Source organism: Anomaloglossus baeobatrachus, chromosome 2 (genome assembly GCF_048569485.1).
Source record: "Anomaloglossus baeobatrachus isolate aAnoBae1 chromosome 2, aAnoBae1.hap1, whole genome shotgun sequence".
NCBI lineage: Eukaryota > Metazoa > Chordata > Amphibia > Anura > Aromobatidae > Anomaloglossus > Anomaloglossus baeobatrachus.
In genome coordinates this window covers 744941148-744963137 of record NC_134354.1, presented here as the reverse complement: position 1 = coordinate 744963137, position 21990 = coordinate 744941148, and the positions used below count along the sequence as shown (strand labels likewise).

The window sequence follows — 21990 nt, the reverse complement described above, 5'->3', positions numbered from 1 at the left end:
TAGAGACTCCATTCTGAATCTCCGTACGTGCACATGCTTGTTTAGGTGCTTGAGGTCCAGGATGGGTCGAACTGACCCATCCTTTTTGTGGACCACAAAGAGGTTGGAATAAAAAAACCCCAAACTTCTCGTCGTCTGGGACAGGTATTATCACTCTTGCTGTTAGAACCGACTCGGGGGTCGGGTCCGAAATTCTATGTGGTAACCGGAAGACACAAGGTCTCGCACCCATTTGTCGTCTGAGGCGGCAGCCCAGATGTGTTGAAAGAGCCGCAGTCGACCTCCTACAATGAGTGTGTCTTCCGGGGCGCCGAAGGAGTCATGAGGGGAAAAAACGTCGTGGCCGAGTCTCCCTAGTCCTGGACTGTTTCGGTCTAGGCTGCCATGACGAAGTGGGTTTCGGGGAGAGCTGAGAAGGTCGGTCCCTGCGTAGTCCGCGGCTGGTGGCGTGGACAGCACGGGGTGTCGACCAACCAAATGAGTTCCGAAAGGAGCAAAACGAGGACTGTGGACGTCTGGTGAAGGACGTCCTGGACTTCAGCTGGGGGAGGGAGGTACTCTTTCCTCCCATGGCGTCAGAAATGAGCTTGTCCAGACGTTCGCCAAACAATCGGTCTGGAAAAAAGGGGAGGCCCGTGAGAGACTTCTTGGAGGTAGAGTCCGCTCGCCATTGTCGGACCCAGAGAGCTCTATGGATGGCTATGGTATTTGAGGCGGCAAACGCTGCGCAGGTAGCAGCGTCCATGGAGGCCTGCATGAGGTACTCCGCCGCAGCGGCAATTTGAGATGTTGCCTCTGTGAAGGTATGAGTGAACTGGGATTCCTCAAGCGAAGTGTTAAGGGATTCTGCCCAGACCGAGATCACCTTTGCGACCCACACAGAGGCAAAGGAGGGCGAGAGGGAGGAACCCGCAGCCTCAAAAGCAGAGCGGGCGATGTGCTCCACCTGTCTGTCGGGTCCTTGATGGAGGAACCATCGGGTAAAGACAGGAGTGTCTTTGTGGTAAGGCGGGAGACCGGGGGGTCGACTGAGGGCGGATCGCCCAGCCCTTAGGGGCAGGTGAGGCAAAAGGGTACCGGGACTCCATGAGTTTACAGTTACCGAAGCGCCTGTCAGGCTTCTCCCTTTGCTTTGTGAGTATATCCTGAAACTCAGGGTGATCAGCGAAAACCTTTTGGGGTTTCCTTGCCCTCTTAAAAGGAGACCGCATGGTCAGTGGTAGTGGATGGTGGATCCTCCACATGCAGAGTTTGGCTGATTGCTACTATAAGGGAGTCTATTGCAGTTTGATCATCTGGGGAGGCTGAAACCAAGGAATCCTCCTGGTACAAACAGCATACTCCCTCCTCCAGCTCTTCAGAAGCCGTGAAGCGTGTGGGAGAGCCTGCCCTATGTGCTCACGAGGGAGAGCCCGCTGGAGACACCCAGCCGTGTGCTCTTTTCCTGATCCCTGCAACCGGTGAAGCATGTGCCCGGATTACCTCAGAAGGATCCTCCATAGGGGTATCCTCAGGCTGCGTTCCGTCCAGGGACCCAGAAGGGTGTGGAGGACGACATTGCATAGCCAGCACCAGGTTCTGTGACAGTTTTTCCATGGATTGGGACAGAAACTGTGCCCATTCCGGTGGGCTGGGAGCCCTAGGCTCTGGGCTGATGGTTGCGGCGGTGGTGGCAGGGGGGGCTTGGGGGGCTATAGGGGCACAGGACTCACAGAGAGAAGAGGTGTGTTTACGTGGTAGCTCAACGTGGCAGGCAGTGCAGGCTAAATAATAGACTATGTGAGCCTTAGCCCTCTTAGTGCCTTTTGAATTCTGCATGTTCCTGATAGGAGTATGCCGGGGGGGGGGCAATGCTCAGCAGAGCTACAGTGAGCAGCACCTTACCAGAATCAGCTGATGGCTGGAGATCTTCCCACGCTTTCCTGGGGGGGAAGGGGGGCTTATCGCGTCCGCGGGGGGGCGGGGCTTAGCGCTAAAAGAGCGCGAAGAAGTAGTCAGTGTGCCCCCCCCCCCCCGCTGTGGGTAGTAAAAAAACGGCGGGAAAGGAGCTTCTGATAGTTTTCCTCCCTCTCCCTCTAGTCAGCACACAGCTTGTCACTGGTGGTTATCAGCCGGCTTTTCTGCTAGAGAAAATAAACAGAGCAGATAATAAACAGCGTGAGTCCCTGAGCTCTGTGATTCATTAGCCACCCCCTCCCCCCTGCCACCGGGAAATTATCTGTGCAGGAGTTTGCAAACAGGAGGGACTTCCCCCCCCCCCCTCCTCCAGCCAGCAAGCTAGGGAAAAGTTAACACTGTGTGTTCAGGATTCCTGGGGCTCTCTTCCTTGCATTAGCCAGGGACTTTCTCATAATAAATACTGTAAATTCAGCCCTGGGAGCCTTTCCTCCCTTTGTCTGGGAAACCAGTCAGAGGGGATCTCACCTTAAACACTGCTTCAATCCAGGCAGTGACAATAGCAGAGTCAGCTTGCTGTATCCGGGCACAACGGTGCCATATTCAACTCAGAGCCTGCAAAGAGGGGCTGAGGAATTGTGCCTCTGCCCTGGGCTTTGGAAAATCGGTGTCTATGGAACCCGTCGTCCAGCCCAGGATCCAGCGTCGCGGGAGGTGGTACGTGTAGGCAACACTTCACGTTCCCGCCCGTTGATGGTAGTGGAAGATAGGTCCCAAAAGGAAACCGTTGCCCTCAAAAAATAACAAACCTTGAAAGGAAGTGCCTCCTACAGACACTAAGCTAAAACTGAGGCTGCCTGGCCCGGCCAGGGGGTGTATACTGCAGAGGAGGAGTTATGCTTTTGCATCTACTTAGTGTCCTCCTATGGATAGGCAGCATAACACCCATGGTCCTGTGTCCCCCAATGAGGCGTCAGAGAAATTCCAGGTAATTCCCTTTATATGAAAAATGACCTCTACAGCTACAATGTATGACAGAGCAACAATAAAAGCAAAGCAAGAAAATAGAAACAAAGAATAGATCACTCACTTTTATTTGCACATCGAATGAAATATTTAATCAGGCTACTGATCTCTTGCATTTTCTTCTGTCGAGCCGACTGGGTGGATACGGAGACATTTGCCTTTGCAGATTTAAGGCTTTCGGTCTCTTTAAAAATATATTTCTGCAGGAACCTGTCAAATACACATTGTATGCCATGTTAATATTTACCAATTATCATAAGCAGATTTACCTAAAATATCACTCAGATTGGTTTGCTATGGAATAAACCACATAAATCCATGTAGCTATTCTGTCTTGTGTCCATAGTTCTGGTCTGATATGATTGTGAAGACCATGGGCATTAAAAAAGCTAGAACTGCAGTGATCGGTAAGACCATGTTCACACATTGCATTTTTTGCAGCGTTTGCACCGTATTTTGAGGATTATAAGACGCTCCCAAATTTAGAGGCGGAAAATAAGAAATAAAAAAGAATGTTTAATGTTAATATGAGGGTCTGGCTTGTAGTCTTATTGTCTGTCTTATATGCCGGATGTAGCTTACTTGGGGGGCGCGGCGGTGGAGCGGGTCACAGGAGGCTTGGAGAAGGGGAAGTCAAGGTAGTGTGAGGCGAGCGCCATTGATCTCCTGGCGGTGGATACAAAGGACTTCAGGAAAATGGCTGCAGAGGAGACTCACAAGCAGACTGAGATCTCAGAGAACAAAGATCTTAATCTGCCCATCGGAACTACAAAATGCAATGGACATCAAGAAAATGGCTGCAGAGTCAGCGCATGCGCAGACTGAGGTCTTGGGAAGCTGAGATCTCAATCTGCGCGTGTGCTGCCTCTGCAGCCATTTTCCTGAAATCCATCACGTCCACCGCCAGCAGATCAATGGCGCCCACCTTGCACCGCTGCGACACCTTCTCTTGCAGCCTTGAGCCCGCAGCATCATCCCACTCATGCCAACGCCAACTTACTGCAGTGGAGACCCTGCCTTTTGGGACCTTGCTCCACTGCCACCACCAATCCCCAGTAAGCTACATCTGGAATATAAGACACACCTCCATTTTCCCGCCAATTTTTATTTTTTTTTGGGGGGGGGGGGGAGGATAGTGCAACTGATAATCCACAAAAAAATATTAATAAATTAAAAGTTGCTTTTCACAGAACTAGAGAAGGCTTGGAGTTTCCCGGAAATCTCATGCACGCTATTGCTTTTTTTCCCTGACTGAATTGGTAAACTGTAGCGTTTTTCTAATCTGCAGCAGGTCAATTCTTTCAGCATTTTTTAAGCATTTAGTCACCACAGAAAGCAATCAGAAAGTGCAAAAACGCTGCAAATAAAAATGCAACCATAGGTTTTTTGGTAAATGAAACGCTTATTAAGCATGTACTATAGATAAACGACACATGTAATCTGCAATAAACAGTGCAACAAAAACGCAGCAAAACCTACTTTTTTTTAAGCAGCTTCTGCACTGCCAAGAGAGAAAGTTTTGCCGGCAGAAAAAAAAAGCAGCAAAAAAGCAACTTGTGAATGTGGCATAAAAAGAGGGACAGTCTTGTTCGGAAAGGGGAAGCTTTCATTCAGGACACTTGAAGAAGGGGCCCTTTCTCTGTCTGGAGGACCCACAATGTCCATGTTTTAGTTGGATGGGCACCATGATAATTCCACTGTGGAGGTGATGCAGGAATAACTCAAAACTTGCTGTTGAGTGTTCTGACTTTTAGGAATTTCACCTTCCTAAGGCTGCTTTCACACATCTGGTTTCTTTTTCGCTCCTAATTGGGAGACCCAGACAGTGGGTGTATAGCTACTGCCTCTGGAGGCCGCACAAAGAACTACACTTAAAAGTGTAAGGCCCCTCCCCTTCTGGCTATACACCCTCCCGTAGGAGTACGGATTCCTCAGTTTTAGCTTTGTTCGAAGGAGGTCAGACACGCACGCATAGCTCCATTGTTTTTAGTCAGCAGCAGCTGCTGACTATGTCGGATGGAAGAAAAGAGGGCCCATACAGGGCTCCCAGCATGCTCCCTTCTCACCCCACTGTATGTCGGAGGTGTTTGTAAGGTTGAGGTACCCATTGCGGGTACGGCGGCTGGAGCCCACATGCTGATTCCTTCCCCATCCCTTTTTACAGGGCTCTGGGTGAAGTGGGATTTACTGGTCTCCAGGCACTGAGACCGTGCTCCATCTACAGCCCCTGGAGAAGATGCTGGATGGAGCGGAGTACATCAGGGACATGGCCCTGCTTCCTCAAGGTACTCTGTGTCCCCGTGCATTTGGCGCTCACACCGCAGCATGCTGGGTGTTGTAGTGCGCCGGGGACATCAGCGCTGCGGCGCTTGTGCCATGGCCTCATTCAGCTTCGCTGAAGCAGGCACACTTTTGGGAAACGGTCGCGCCGGCCGCTGGGACTGCGGCGCGGCTGGCACTTGTGGTGCGCCGGGGACTTCAGCGCGGGCCGCGCTTTTACGGCGGCCGCGCTGATAACTCGAGTCCCCGGCTTTTGCGGCCTGCTTCCGTTCGTTCCCGCCCCCAGACCTGCCAGTCAGGAGAGGGGCGGGACGCTGGTCAGTGCATCAGCGCTGAGGGCTGGAGTCGTTTTTACATACTCCAGCCCTCACAATAGGCACAGAGGGGACACTGTTTCCCGCACTTTTGTTTGGGAACTCCCACGGACCGCCCCTCTCCACAGACGCCGGCAGCCATTCCTGCTGACACGCTGAGCTGCAGAGGGGAGCCGGGGAGACCCAGACAAGGAATTCTGCACCTCTTACCCGCTATTCAGCGGGCGGTAAGCAGCCCTCAGGGCTCACCCCCTCTTGTGCCAGTAGTATTCTTAGTATTTTGTTCCTGCAAATACTTTGTACTGCATAGCGCTGGTCGCCCTTTGGCTATAGACTCTCTCACATTGCAGAGAGCCAACAGCATGTCGTCCATAAAACGCAAGGGTGCCAAGGCACAGACATTATATGCTTCCTGCACCGCATGTGGGACTTTTCTACCGGCAGGCTCCACTGACCCCCATTGTGTGCAGTGCTCGGCCCCTGCGGCGCTTGCACAGTCGGGACCTCTGCTGGACGTGACCCAGGGTGTACCACCTGTGAATGCTGTCCAGGTGACAGGAACTGAGTTTACAGCTTTTGCTGACAGAATGTCTCTCACTATGTCACAAATTCTTGACACATTGCGAGCTAGGCCTGTACTTCAGGCCACGGACACTGTGCAATCATTGCCCCCTGGTCCCCCTCAGCTGAATTACCTCCAAGCTCCGGGACGGGCACATACACCTCAGGGTGAAGACTCTGACTCGGACGATGGCCCCAGGCAGCCTAAGCGGGCTCGCTATGAGGGGCCTTCACATTCATCTCAATGGTCAGGATCCCAGCGAGATGAATCTATGGGTGATGAGGCGGACGTAACTGATCAGGATTCTGATCCTGGGACCGCTCTCAATCTAGATACACCAGATGGTGACGCCATAGTTAATGATCTTATAGCGTCCATCAATAAGATGTTAAATATTTCCCCACCAGCTCCTCTTGTAGAGGAGTCAGCTTCGCAGCACGAGAGAATCCATTTCAGATATCCTAAGCGTACATTAAGCACTTTTCTGGACCACGCTGACTTTAGAGACGCAATCCAGAAACCCCACGCTTATCCGGAAAGGCGTTTTTCTAAACGGCTTAAAGATACACGCTATCCTTTTCCCCCTGAGGTGGTCAAGGGTTGGACCCAGTGTCCAAAAGTGGATCCTCCAATTTCCAGGCTTGCAGCTAGATCCTTGGTTGCAGTTGAAGATGGAGCGGCACTTAAAGATGCCACTGACAGGCAGATGGAGCTCTGGCTGAAATCCATCTATGAAGCGATTGGAGCGTCGTTAGCGCCATCTTTTGCTGCCGTATGGGCACTCCAAGCTATCTCAGCCGGGCTTGTGCAAGTCGACTCAGTCACACGTGCATTTGCCCCGCAGGTAGCACCATTGACCTCGCAAATGGCGGCATTCGCGTCGTACGCGATTAATGCTGTTCTTGACGCTACAAGCCGCACGGCAGTGGCGTCAGCCAACTCCGTTGTTTTGCGTAGGGCCCTGTGGTTGAGACATTGGAAGGCAGATTCTCATTCCAAGAAGTGCTTAACCAATTTGCCTTTTTCTCGTGACCGATTGTTTGGAGAGCGTTTGGATGAAATCATCAAACACTCCAAGGGTAAGGACTCATCCTTACCGCAACACAGACAAAACAAACCCCAACAGAGGAAGGGTCAGTCTGGTTATCGGTCCTTTCGAGGACCGGGCAGGTCCCAATTCGCCTCGTCAAAAAAGACTCAAAAAGACCAGAGACGCTCAGATTCTTGGAGGTCTCAGTCACGCCCAAAAAGGACAGCCGGAGGAACCGTTGCCAAGACGGCGTCCTCCTGACTTGCAGTCTCCGATTCCCACACCCTCGGTCGGTGGGAGGCTTTCCCACTTTGGCGACATTTGGCTGTCACGCGTCAAAGACCGTTGGGTGAGGGATATTCTGTCTCACGGGTACAGGATAGAGTTCAGTTCTCGTCCGCCAACTCGTTTCTTCAGAACTTCTCCACCACCAGACCGAGCCGATGCTCTGTTGCAGGCGGTGGCCGCTCTAAAGGCGGAAGGAGTGGTGACCTCCGTCCCTCTTCAGGAACAAGGTCACAGTTTTTACTCCAATCTGTTTGTGGTCCCAAAAAAGGACGGATCGTATCGACCCGTCCTGGATCTAAAGTTGTTCAACAGACACGTAAAAGTCAGGAGGTTCCGGATGGAATCCCTACGCTCCGTCATAGCCTCAATGTCTCAAGGAGATTTTCTAGCATCAATAGATATCAAAGATGCGTATCTCCACGTGCCGATTGCGCCAGAGCATCAGCGTTTCCTACGCTTCGTCATACACGACGAACACCTGCAATTCGTAGCGTTACCTTTCGGTCTGGCAACAGCCCCCCGGGTCTTCACCAAGGTCATGGCAGCAGTAGTAGCTGTTCTGCACTCGCAGGGTCACTCGGTCATCCCGTATCTAGACGACCTGCTTATAAAGGCACCCTCTCAAGAGGCATGCCAACACAGTCTGAAGGTGGCACTAGACACTCTCCAGAGTTTCGGGTGGATTATCAACTTTCCAAAGTCTCATCTAACCCCGACCCAATCTCTGACTTATCTTGGCATGGAGTTTCATACTCTCTCAGCGATAGTGAAGCTTCCACTGGACAAGCAGTGTTCGCTACGGACAGGAGTGCAATCTCTCCTTCAGAGCCAGTCGCACTCACTGAGGCGCCTCATGCATTTCCTAGGAAAGATGGTAGCAGCAATGGAGGCGGTCCCGTTCGCGCAGTTTCATCTGCGCCCTCTACAATGGGACATTCTACGCCAATGGGATGGGAAATCGACGTCCCTCGACAGGACTGTCTCCCTCTCTCAGACTGCCAAGGACTCTCTGCGTTGGTGGCTTCTCCCCACCTCATTGTCACGGGGAAAGTCGTTCCTTCCCCCGTCCTGGGCAGTGGTCACGACGGATGCGAGCCTATCAGGGTGGGGAGCGGTGTTTCTCCACCACAGGGCTCAGGGGACGTGGACTCAGGAAGAGTCCACCCTGCAGATCAATGTTCTGGAAATCAGAGCAATCTATCTTGCTCTGCGAGCCTTCCAACAATGGCTGGAAGGCAAGCAGATTCGGATTCAGTCGGACAATTCCACGGCGGTGGCGTACATCAACCACCAAGGGGGAACACGCAGTCGCCAAGCCTTTCAGGAAGTCCGGCGGATTTTGACGTGGGTGGAAAGCAGAGCGTCCACCATATCCGCAGTTCACATCCCAGGCGTGGAAAACTGGGAAGCAGACTTTCTCAGTCGCCAGGGCATGGACGCAGGAGAATGGTCCCTTCACCCGGACGTGTTTCAGCAGATCTGTTGCCGCTGGGGGACGCCGGACGTCGATCTGATGGCGTCACGGCACAACAACAAGGTCCCAGTTTTCATGGCACGGTCTCACGATCACCGAGCGCTGGCGGCAGACGCCTTGGTTCAGGATTGGTCGCAATTCCGACTCCCCTATGTGTTCCCACCTCTAGCATTGTTACCCAGAGTTCTCCGGAAAATCAGGTCCGACTGCCATCGAGCCATTCTCGTCGCTCCAGACTGGCCAAGAAGGTCGTGGTACCCGGATCTGTGGCATCTCACGGTAGGCCAACCGTGGGCACTACCAGACCGTCCAGATTTGCTGTCTCAAGGGCCGTTTTTTCCATCTGAATTCTGCGGCCCTGAACCTGACTGTGTGGCCATTGAGTCCTGGATCCTAGCGGCCTCAGGTTTATCTCATGAAGTTGTTGCCACAATGAGACAGGCTAGAAAACCATCCTCAGCTAAGATCTATCACAGGACGTGGAAGATATTCTTAGCTTGGTGCTTGGCTCAAGGGTTTTCTCCCTGGCCATTTGCATTGCCAATTTTTCTTTCCTTCCTGCAGTCTGGGTTGGAAAAAGGTTTGTCGCTTAGCTCTCTTAAGGGTCAAGTCTCCGCGCTATCCGTATTCTTTCAGAAGCGCTTAGCACGGCTTTCTAAAGTACGCACGTTTCTCCAAGGAGTTTGTCATATCGTTCCTCCTTACAGACGGCCATTGGAACCCTGGGATCTAAACAAGGTTCTCATTGCTCTCCAGAAGCCGCCTTTCGAGCCTTTGAAAGAGGTTTCCCTTTCTCGGCTTTCACAAAAAGTAGTTTTTCTTGTGGCGGTCACGTCTCTTCGAAGAGTGTCCGAGCTAGCGGCGTTATCTTGCAAATCTCCCTTCCTGGTGTTTCACCAAGACAAGGTAGTACTGCGTCCAATTCCAGAGTTTTCTCCCAAGGTGGTTTCTTCCTTTCATCTCAATCAGGATATCACTTTGCCATCTTTGTGTCCGCATCCAGTTCACCAATTTGAAAAGGGTTTACATCTGTTGGACCTGGTGAGAGCACTCAGGATTTACGTTTCTCGCACGGCGTCTCTACGCCGTTCTGATGCGCTCTTTGTCCTAGTCGCTGGTCAGCATAAGGGATCGCAAGCTTTCAAATCCACCCTGGCGCGGTGGATCAAGGAACCAATTCTTCACACATACCGTTCTGCTGGGCTTCCGATTCCATCTGGACTGAAGGCCCATTCTACCAGAGCCGTGGGTGCGTCCTGGGCATTGCGGCATCAGGCTACGGCTCAGCAGGTGTGCCAGGCGGCTACCTGGTCGAGTCTGCACACGTTTACCAAACACTATCAAGTGCATACCTACGCTTCGGCAGATGCCAGCCTAGGTAGACAGGTCCTTCAGGCGGCGGTGGCCCACCTGTAGGAAAGGGCTGTCTGACAGCCCGTTCATGTGGTATCTTTTTACCCACCCAGGGACTGCTTTTGGACGTCCCACTGTCTGGGTCTCCCAATTAGGAGCGAAAAAGAAGAAAGGAATTTTGTTTACTTACCGTAAATTCCTTTTCTTCTAGCTCCAATTGGGAGACCCAGCACCCGCCCTATTTGTTCTTAGGGTTTCGTTTTTCGGGTGCACATGTTGTTCATGTTGTTTCTTAAGTTCTCCGATCTTGTTATCGGATTGAATTTGTTTTTGAAACTGTTATTGGCTTTCCTCCTTCTTGCTTTGGTACTAAAACTGAGGAATCCGTACTCCTACGGGAGGGTGTATAGCCAGAAGGGGAGGGGCCTTACACTTTTAAGTGTAGTTCTTTGTGCGGCCTCCAGAGGCAGTAGCTATACACCCACTGTCTGGGTCTCCCAATTGGAGCTAGAAGAAAAGGAATTTACGGTAAGTAAACAAAATTCCCTTCTTTTGCAGTCAGGCACAATCCGGCGAAATACGGATAAAATGGATCCGGCGCTGGATCTGTTTTCACTTGTAATAGCGCCGGATTGTGCCGGATGGCCTTGGTGGGTTCTCCTGCTTTTGAAAATGCCAGCTGCTCATTATTCCATCTAGTATTCACTGCTTCCCCCGCCCACCGGCGCCTATGATTGGTTGCAGTTAAACGAGCCCACACGCTGAATGACAGCTGTCTCACTGCAACCTATCACAGTTGCCGGTGGGTGGATCTATGTATTGCAGTAAAATAAATAAGTAGGTTTTTTTTTTTTTTTTTAAATTATGTGTGCTCACCCTTAATTTTGATATAGCCAAGGTAAAGCCACACGGCTGAAGGCTGATATTATCAGGATGGTAAGCCCCATGTTATGGGGAGTCCGCCAGCCTAAAAATATCAGCCAGCAGCCGCCCGGAATTGCCGCATCCATTAGATGCGACAGTCCCGGGACTCTACCCGGCTCATCCCGAATTGCCCTAGTGCGGTGGCAATCGGGGTAATAAAGAGAGTTAATGGCAGCCCATAGCTGCCACTTAAGGGGGCTTTACACGGAGCGACATCGCTAGCAATATCGCTAGCGATGGCACCCGCCCCCGTCGTTTGTGCATCATCGGCATCACAGCGACGTCACAGAGCGGGCCACCAATAGAAGCGGAGGGGCGGAGAGCAGCAGCTTCTCCATCACTCCCACCTCGGTGCTCGTTGAGGACACAGGTACGCTGTAGTTCGTCGTTCCCGGGGTGTCACATGTAGCGATGTGTGCTGCCTCGGGAACGACGAACAACCTGCGTCCTGAACAAGCAACGATTTTTTGAAAATGAACGACGTGTTAACGATAGACGATTTGGTGAGTATTTTCCATCGTTAACGGCCGCTCGTTGGTGTCACACGCAACGACGTCGCTAACGATGCTGGATGTGCATCACGGAATCCGTGACCCCGGCGATATATTGTTAGATACGTCGTTGCGTGTAACAGGGCCTTTAGTCCTAGGTTAATCATGGCAGGTGTCTATGAGACACCCCCCATGATTAACCTGTAAGTTAAAGAAAATAAACACAAAGACCGAAAAATCCTTTATTTGAAAGAAAAGACAAAAAAAAAAAAAAACACCCTCTTTCACCATTTTATTAATCCCCAAATACCCCTCCAGGTCTTACATAATCCATACGAGGTCTCACAACGCTTTCAGCTCTGCTATATCGGAAGCTGACAGGAGCGGCCGTAGAACACCGCTGCTCACTGTGAGCGCCATGCAGCAACTGAAGTGAGTGGCGCTGTCAGCGATAACGTCACTCAGGTTGTGCCTGCGTGGTGTAAGCGGTGATGATGGGGGCGGTAGTGCCTGCGTGTGTGCGGTGATGATGGGGGTGGTAGTGCTGGTGTGTGTGCGGTGATGATGGGGGCGGTAATGCCCATGTGTGTGCCGTGATGATGGGGGCGGTAGTGCCCGTGTGTGTGCCGTGATGATGGGGGCGGTAGTGCCCGTGTGTGTGCCGTGATGATGGGGGCGGTAGTGCCCGTGTGTGTGCCGTGATGATGGGGGCAGTAGTGCCCGTGTGTGTGCCGTGATGATGGGGGCGGTAGTGCCCGTGTGTGTGCCGTGATGATGGGGGCGGTAGTGCCCGTGTGTGTGCCGTGATGATGGGGGCGGTAGTGCCCGTGTGTGTGCCGTGATGATGGGGCGGTAGTGCCGGGGTTTGTGCCGTGATGATGGGGGCGGTAGTGCCGGGGTGTGTGCGGTGATGATGAAGGCGGTAGTCCCTGGGTGTGCGCGGTGATGATGGAGGCGGTAGTGCCTGGGTGTGCGGTGATTATGGAGGCGGTATTGCCTGGGTGTGCGGTGATGATGGAGGCGGTATTGCCTGGGGGTGTGCGGTGATGATGGAGGCGGTAGTGCCTGGGTGTGCGGTGATGATGGAGGCGGTATTGCCTGGGTGTGCGGTGATGATGGAGGCGGTATTGCCTGGGGGTGTGCAGTGATGATGGTGGCAGTAGTGCCTGCGTGTGTGCGAACAGATTAAACTGACTTTGAAAACTCACAAACCTTACAGAGGGACACAGCACTCTTGAAACTGCTAAGATATTGGGGCACGATCACACAAATACCTAGGTTTTGTTGTAAAATGTCAAAAGGGTTACAAAAAAGTGTTGAGAAAAAAAGATGATTTGAGAAGAATCAAATGTGAAGCGACCAGGAACCATTACCCTCCAGTGCTGTCTTATTCCAGAAGTGCAACTTCCAAGGAGGGCTCAGGAGTACAAGGTGTTCAGTGCTCAGAGACATGGCCGAGGTAATGGCGCTGCCCAAAAAGTCGATCATCAACAGATTAAGAAACTGACAGACTCCATGTATGGAGCTTATGGCTGTTATTGAAAAGAAGGGCGGCTATATTGTTCACTGAGATTTTTTTTGGGACATATCAGAAATGTATTTCACAATGCATTGTTGCAAATGAGGAAGGAGATATATAGAAATCAATGTGCTGTAGAGAGCTGACTGGGATGTTAAGAGTTAACCTCTCTCCTGGACTGTAGCTACTGCATTCACTTGGTCTGGCTCTAGAAGGTGCCATATAAACAAGCTGTACACTGTGAAAGATAAACGCTCTCACTGCAGGAGAATGACAGCAGATAGAAAAAGCAAGTCAATTGCAAACTTGCTTTATAACTAAATATGCTTTATAACTAATTAAAGCAATTTAAGAACACCACTTTAACAAATGAAAATAAAAATGTGAGATGGGGAAATTTCCATTTTTCATTTAGTTTAATAATATTTCTATACACCAGTTGCCCAATAATTCTGTACTGCACACATAGATAGTCTTTTAAGAAAGACAAAACCTTGCTTTTACCTTCTTAAATATTCAGGTTTCATGTTTATTAAAGTTTCAGATTGACCGACAGTTCTGTATATATTAAAGTCATCAAAAATACAAATTATCTAATACTTTTGCAAACAGTGTAATGTGATGGAAGCCCTCGCTGTCACTAACCTGAACACAGTATCCCAGTTCAGCTGTTTACCATGGCGGGCATCAGAGTTACGATCTAACTGCTGGACCGTCTCCTGATCTTGGAGAAGACGCTTAAACTTATCAATTTCTTTCTAAAATGCAGAAAAAATTATGTGAAGATAAGGTCGTAAGAAAGCAAAATATTACTGAAGATTTAGAAAGCAAAATATTACTGAAGATTTAGAAAGCAAGATTTTTCTCAGTTTTCTCACTCAGTATATTGTGACCGTAAAAAAAATGCAAAGGTGCAGTATTACTTTGAAGGGGCAAAATATGGACACTGCTTTTTTAGGGCATTAATATTTTCTAGGGGACAATTTTACCATCTAGGAGGCATGTTACTATGTAAGGGGCACAGTGGGGTCATTATTATGTGGGGTAGTAAGAGGAGCCCTATTATTAGGCCAAACAGCAGGTGCAGTAATAGGGACACATATGGCGGCAGCAGCGGCTCAGCACTGGGGTATCAGTATTGATGAGGAGTTTGTGCAAGTTGGAATAGATGGGAACGGTGCTGGAAATGTGAAAAGTCAAATGTGTTTTTCTTGTAATCTCTGTAGACAAATTGTGGCTGGAAGAAGTTGTGATGTCGGTCTGGACCAGATCTAAAAGATGGGAAAAGTAAACAACTCCATCTGAAGGAACGTCAGCCATAAGCCTCTATCTGTAATCGTTTACATTATCAGCAGGACTGGTATCTACCACTATATGGTCACCGTATGGCGCTCTTTGTATAAAGAGTTATTTCCAGCGGTCATCTGCTGAGATTCCCCTATATGTATGATTAGGCTGTGCCACCGTAGGTGTAATCAGGGTTACCTGTTTAGGGGCCCACTCAGATGTTTCGCCTCCCTGAGCTCAAAGCCTAGCCACGCCTGTGTTAACAGTGAAATAGAGAAATATGGGAAAGACCATAAAACACCGTACCCGTCTTTCCGTGGCCTTATCAGTTTCCAGCTGACGGCAGCAGAGCAGCAGCTCATGTAAAGCCAGACTCATGGTGCTGTGATTTCAGGTCCAACGGCGCAGCGAGGAGGAGAAACACCAACTAAGGAAGACAAACAGCGTCAGTGTTCATCCACTACAAAGAAAAATAAAATCACAGCCTCTTATTGGAGACAAGATTTTCTGTGCACAGGATAAATGACAACTTATAGAAAGGTGTAGGAGCGTCCGCTGGGATCGTCAACACAGGGCACTTTAGGATGGATTGTGCAGTACAACCGCCGCGCCATTCATTCTCTATGAGGATGGCTGGAAAAACCCGAGCGCAGCTCTTAGCAGTCCTGGAGAGGACGCATGGAGCGGGGGTCGAACATGTGCACTGCTACTCAATTCTAAAGCGGGTTTTACACGCTACGATATTTCTAGCAATTGCTAGCGATATCGTACGCAAAAGCACCCGCCCCCGTCGTGCATGCGATATCGTGTGATCGCTGCCGCAGCGAACATTATCGCTACGGCAGCATCACACGCACTTACCTGGTCGTCGTCGTCGCTGTAACTGCCGAACAATCCCTCCCTCTAGGGCAGGGGTGGGCAATTAATTTTCCCATGGGGCCGCATGAGAAATTGGGATGGTTTTAGAGGGCCGGACTAATATAATTAACTCAGTTTTACCCAATACTGTATACAGTATATATACTATCCCTTCATAAACAAACAGTAATTTACGGACTGTGTGACCCCTCGTGGCCCTGCACGCACACACATGTCCATTTTTTTCTCTGGCAGCACGGGTGTCACACGGCTCGCACACTGATGTGATCTGTGTGACATCAGTGTGACAAATACCAGAGAAAACACGGGTCTTTTTAATAAAAAGATTTTCTATATTTACCTCTCTCCAGCGCTGCTGTCTCTGGCTCTGCTGCCTCCCGCTCCTTATCGCTGGTAATTATACTCACTGAATATTCACTGGAGTGAGCAGCTGGAAGCAGGGACAGCGCTGGGGACCGCATCGCTGGGTGAGTATACAGGTGTGTGTGTATGTTGAGAACCTGGAAGCCGGAGCATCTCGGGGACTCGTCACAGTTCCCAATGAACTCTGATGAACCCATGAAGCTGTAGCGTGGGTGTCGCAGGGGGGTCATCAGAGTTCATTGGAAACTCTGATGACCTCCTGGAGGTCACTGTACTTGCAGAATACTCACCTGTCCCTGCGGTGATGTCCTCAACGGTGCTGTGCCCGGTGCGGTCATCGCGATGCTCAGGCTTCCAGGTCCTGAGTGCGGTGAATAATCAATGAATGAGCGGTGGTCAGGAGCGGGAGGCAGCAGAGCTGAAGAAAGCAGGTAAATATGGAAACTCTTTTTATTTCACAGACTCGTGTTTTCTCCGGTACCTGTCACATGTATGCAAACAGGTACCGGAGAAACGCAATCAGGCCCTGTAATGGCGGTATGGCGCTGCAGGGGGCGGGGAGAGAGCACGTGGTACCCGATGTAACTCCAGTACCACTCGCAGTTACGGGCTTTTCTCTCTCATATATATATATATACACACACACACACACACACTATATACACAAACAATCCCCATATACTACACCCCCATATACACCTGTAATATACATCACTGCACCCCCATATATACATGTAATATACATCACTACACCCCTATATACACCTGTAATATACATCACTACACCCCTATATCCAACTGTAATATACATCACTACACCCCCATATACACCTGTAATATACATCACTACACCCCCATATACACCTGTAATATACATCACTACACCCCCATATACACCTGTAATATACATCACTACACCCCTATATACACCTGTAATATACATCACTACACCCCCATATACACCTGTAATATACATCACTACACCCCCATATACACCTGTAATATACATCACTGCACACCCATATACACCTGTAATATACATCACTGCACCCCCATATATACCTGTAATATACATCACTGTACCCCCATATACACCTGTAATATACATCACTGCACACCCATATACACCTGTAATATACATCACTGCACCCCCATATATACCTGTAATATACATCACTACACACCCATATACACCTGTAATATACATCACTACACCCCCATATGCACCTGTAATATACATCACTACACCCCCATATACACCTGTAATATACATCACTACACACCCATATACACCTGTAATATACATCACTGCACCCCCATATACACCTGTAATATACATCTCTACACCCCCATATACACCTGTAATATACATCTCTACACCCCCATATACACCTGTAATATACATCACTACACACCCATATACACCTGTAATATACATCACTGCACCCCCATATATACCTGTAATATACATCACTACACCCCCATATACACCTGTAATATACATCACTACACCCCCATATGCACCTGTAATATACATCACTACACCCCCATATACACCTGTAATATACATCACTACACACCCATATACACCTGTAATATACATCACTGCACCCCCATATACACCTGTAATATACATCTCTACACCCCCATATACACCTGTAATATACATCTCTACACCCCCATATACACCTGTAATATACATCACTACACACCCATATACACCTGTAATATACATCACTGCACCCCCATATACACCTGTAATATATATCACTGCACCCCATATATACATGTAATATACATCACTACACCCCTATATACACCTGTAATATACATCACTACACCCCCATATACACCTGTAATATACATCACTACACCCCCATATACACCTGTAATATACATCACTGCACCCCCATATACACCTGTAATATACATCACTACACCCCCATATACACCTGTAATATACATCACTGCACCCCATATATACATGTAATATACATCACTACACCCCTATATACACCTGTAATATACATCACTACACCCCCATATACACCTGTAATATACATCACTACACCCCCATATGCACCTGTAATATACATCACTACACCCCCATATGCACCTGTAATATACATCACTACACCCCCATATACACCTGTAATATACATCACTGCACACCCATATACACCTGTAATATACATCACTACACTCCCATATACACCTGTAATATACATCACTGCACCCCCATATACACCTGTAATATACATCACTACACTCCCATATACACCTGTAATATACATCACTACACCCCCATATACACCTGTAATATACATCACTACACTCCCATATACACCTGTAATATACATCACTACACCCCCATATACACCTGTAATATACATCACTACACCCCCATATACACCTGTAATATACATCACTACACCCCCATATACACCTGTAATATACATCACTACACTCCCATATACACCTGTAATATACATCACTACACCCCCATATACACCTGTAATATACATCACTACACCCCCATATGCACCTGTAATATACATCACTACACCCCCATATACACCTGTAATATACATCACTACACTCCCATATACACCTGTAATATACATCACTACACCCCCATATACACCTGTAATATACATCACTACACCCCCATATGCACCTGTAATATACATCACTGCACCCCCATATACACCTGTAATATACATCACTACACACCCATATACACCTGTAATATACATCACTACACCCCCATATGCACCTGTAATATACATCACTACACCCCCATATACACCTGTAATATACATCACTACACACCCATATACACCTGTAATATACATCACTGCACCCCCATATACACCTGTAATATACATCTCTACACCCCCATATACACCTGTAATATACATCACTACACCCCCATATACACCTGTAATATACATCACTACACACCCATATACACCTGTAATATACATCACTGCACCCCCATATACACCTGTAATATACATCACTGCACCCCATATATACATGTAATATACATCACTACACCCCTATATACACCTGTAATATACATCACTACACCCCCATATACACCTGTAATATACATCACTACACCCCCATATACACCTGTAATATACATCACTGCACCCCCATATACACCTGTAATATACATCACTACACCCCCATATACACCTGTAATATACATCACTGCACCCCATATATACATGTAATATACATCACTACACCCCTATATACACCTGTAATATACATCACTACACCCCCATATACACCTGTAATATACATCACTACACCCCTATATACACCTGTAATATACATCACTACACCCCCATATACACCTGTAATATACATCACTGCACACCCATATACACCTGTAATATACATCACTACACTCCCATATACACCTGTAATATACATCACTGCACCCCCATATACACCTGTAATATACATCACTACACTCCCATATACACCTGTAATATACATCACTACACCCCCATATACACCTGTAATATACATCACTACACTCCCATATACACCTGTAATATACATCACTACACCCCCATATACACCTGTAATATACATCACTACACCCCCATATACACCTGTAATATACATCACTACACCCCCATATACACCTGTAATATACATCACTACACTCCCATATACACCTGTAATATACATCACTACATCCCTATATACACTTGTAATATACATCACTACACCCCCATATACACCTGTAATATACATCACTACATCCACATATACATCACTAGACCCCTATATACTACACCTGTAAAACTACATTGCCGTATACTACATCACTACACACAAATATTACTCACCAGTTACCCCCCCCCCCTCCCCTCCACTCCCCCCATTGTCCCCTCAGGTTACTGGTCACCACTCACCTTTCCCTCCTCAGGCACCTCCATACGGGCTCCCGCTGACATCCTTCTTCTCTTGTACGGCTCCCCGCTGAGCTGCTTCCTCTCTCCGTACGGGCTCCGGCTGCTGCATCTTCTTCTCCTGCCGGGCGGGAACTTTTCAAATGACACACACGCGCGCCGTACTGACGACATCAGGGCGCGTGTGTGTGTCACAGAGAAAGTGCCGGCAGGAAAAAGAGGACAGATTCCTGCGTTCCGCTGCTGCACTATCTGTCCTCTGTTCCCTGCCGGCACGCAGCGTGTGATGAGGGCAATCTGACCACGGGCCGCCCGGAGCCTGGAGCTCCGGACAACAGGTCAGATTGCCCTCATCAGTGACCGGCCAGCAAGGACGCCCGGAGCCAGGCGGGCCGGTCAGAGAGTAGGCGGGCCGGATGTGGCCCGCGGGCCGCCCCTTGCCCAGGTCTGCTCTAGGGTGAGGTGCGTTCGGCGTCACGGCGACATCACTAAGCGGCTGGCCAATCAAAGTGGAGATGAGCGGGACGAACATCCCGCCTTCCTCATTGCGGGCGGGACGCAGGTAAGGTGAGATGTGTGCTGCTGCGATGTGTGCTGCCGCAGGAACGACGAACTACATATATAACCAACCATTAACAATTTTTGGTTTTAGGACAACCTCTCCATGGTGAACGATTTTCACCACTTTGGAGGACGTTTAAGGTTGCTGTGATATCGTTAATGACGCCAGATGTGCATCACTAACGACGTGACCCCGACGATAAAACATTAACGATATCGCAGCGTGTAAAGCCCCCTTAAGGGGGATCAAATTTTCAAGTCTAAATGTCTTGTGTTAAAGAAGTGTAATGCATCTGTAAAAATCTCATCCTGTACGGTGGCTCCTTTGGAATCTGATTTTTTTTTGGCGTTCCCATAGAGTTGAATGTGCAAGTCTCATCCGACACACAGATATTTGATGGATTGGTGAGGTGATTCCTTTTACCTTTCCTTGATTTGTTTTACATTACTTACAATTGGTCTTAGCACTGTCTTTTTTGTTTGCAAGAAAAGCAACCCAACATGCGGATTTGGCCTGAGGTCAAGAGCCGGAAATGGCCTGAGCCGAAAGAGTCCAGAATGTAGTCACTTGCCCCTGCCCTGACTTTCTACTAATTGTTGGAGGTCTCAATGCTGGGAACCTAACCAATCTAAGTTCCTTGTTTCGCGTTGCTGTGTTAAAGGGTTATTCTCAAAATAGCTTGATGTCCCCTATCCATAGGATGAGGGATAACTCACTGATTGTTGAGAGTCAAAACATTGGAACCACTGCTAATCCAGAAAGCAGGCCTCCGTAGAGTCCATGTCTTGAATGAAGCAGGTGCCAGAGCTCAACCTCTCCTTTATCCAGTCTAAGTACTATCTCAGTTTGAGCATGGCCACCTCTGCTCCACAGAAGACGCGGCTCTTTCGAGTCTCGTTCCCATAAGTTTCAGAATCTCCGGAGATCCCAGCTAGTCAGACTCCCAGGAATCAACAAGAGATTCATTATCCTTTAAATAGGGGATATTTTGCCATTTTGGGAACAACCCTTTATGTTTGTTGATCCCACTATTAGCGAGCAGACGATCTAATGTGTAATGGGGCCTCCCAAGTCAACCAGATGGTGACGTGATGGAGGATTGGGCATGTTAAATTTTACTGTCTGATCCTTTAGTTCTTGTGGCAGATGTGCCTCCAGACGTGATATTCTACAGCTTACTCCCATCTCACCATTAAAAACATGTGAATCCCAGGCCAAAGCAAATATGTATGAGAAGGTTGGGAAAAATTACAAGATCATATCTCAGGGAACAGCAATTAGACCCCCTTTCACATTGCGTTCTGATCTCCGTTCAGTGGTCCCGTCAGGGCTTCCGAGCGACCCCCCGGCAAAACACTATATTAGTGCAGAGTCACCATATGCACTGTCATGCACCATTTTCGGCAGTGTACGCTTTCTGGAGGCGGACACCCAGACGTGGTAGACTGCATCTGGGAGTCCATCTCTAGGAAGTGTATACTCCCACATGGTGACTCCGTCTGCTCCATTGTAGTCAATGGCACCGTCGGCGCATACATCCGAATCTCGTTTTGCGGTGGGATGGAGGGGTTGTTCGGACGGAAACCCTGATGGGACCACTGAACGGAGATCAGAACGCAATGTGAAAGCGGCCTTATACAGGAACATTCGGTGCTGTCCAGAAATCTATGAGCTTCATAATAAAGTCTTTGTCACGATGTTAGGCACCAGGACAGTAAAATGCATTCTCCTAAAGCAAAGGCCTCCAGGCTCTAAGACAAAGCCTTTATATAAACCTGAGTCACAGAGCAAACAAGGATACATCAGC

General features: G+C 48.8%; 1 protein-coding gene across 2 annotated transcripts in view; it reads right to left on the bottom strand.

Moving 5' to 3' along the window:
- Positions 1 to 21990, bottom strand: part of ATM (ATM serine/threonine kinase) — a 262350-nt gene that overhangs the window by 236445 nt on the left and 3915 nt on the right. For both annotated transcript variants that reach the window (XM_075337438.1, XM_075337439.1), the window contains exons 2-4: positions 14751 to 14871; positions 13803 to 13915; positions 2987 to 3132 (exon numbers count right to left, since the gene is read on the bottom strand). In XM_075337438.1, the coding sequence (XP_075193553.1) occupies positions 2987 to 3132; positions 13803 to 13915; positions 14751 to 14822 (331 nt within the window). In that variant the 5' untranslated portion in view covers positions 14823 to 14871. The remainder of the gene's footprint in view (positions 1 to 2986; positions 3133 to 13802; positions 13916 to 14750; positions 14872 to 21990) is intronic.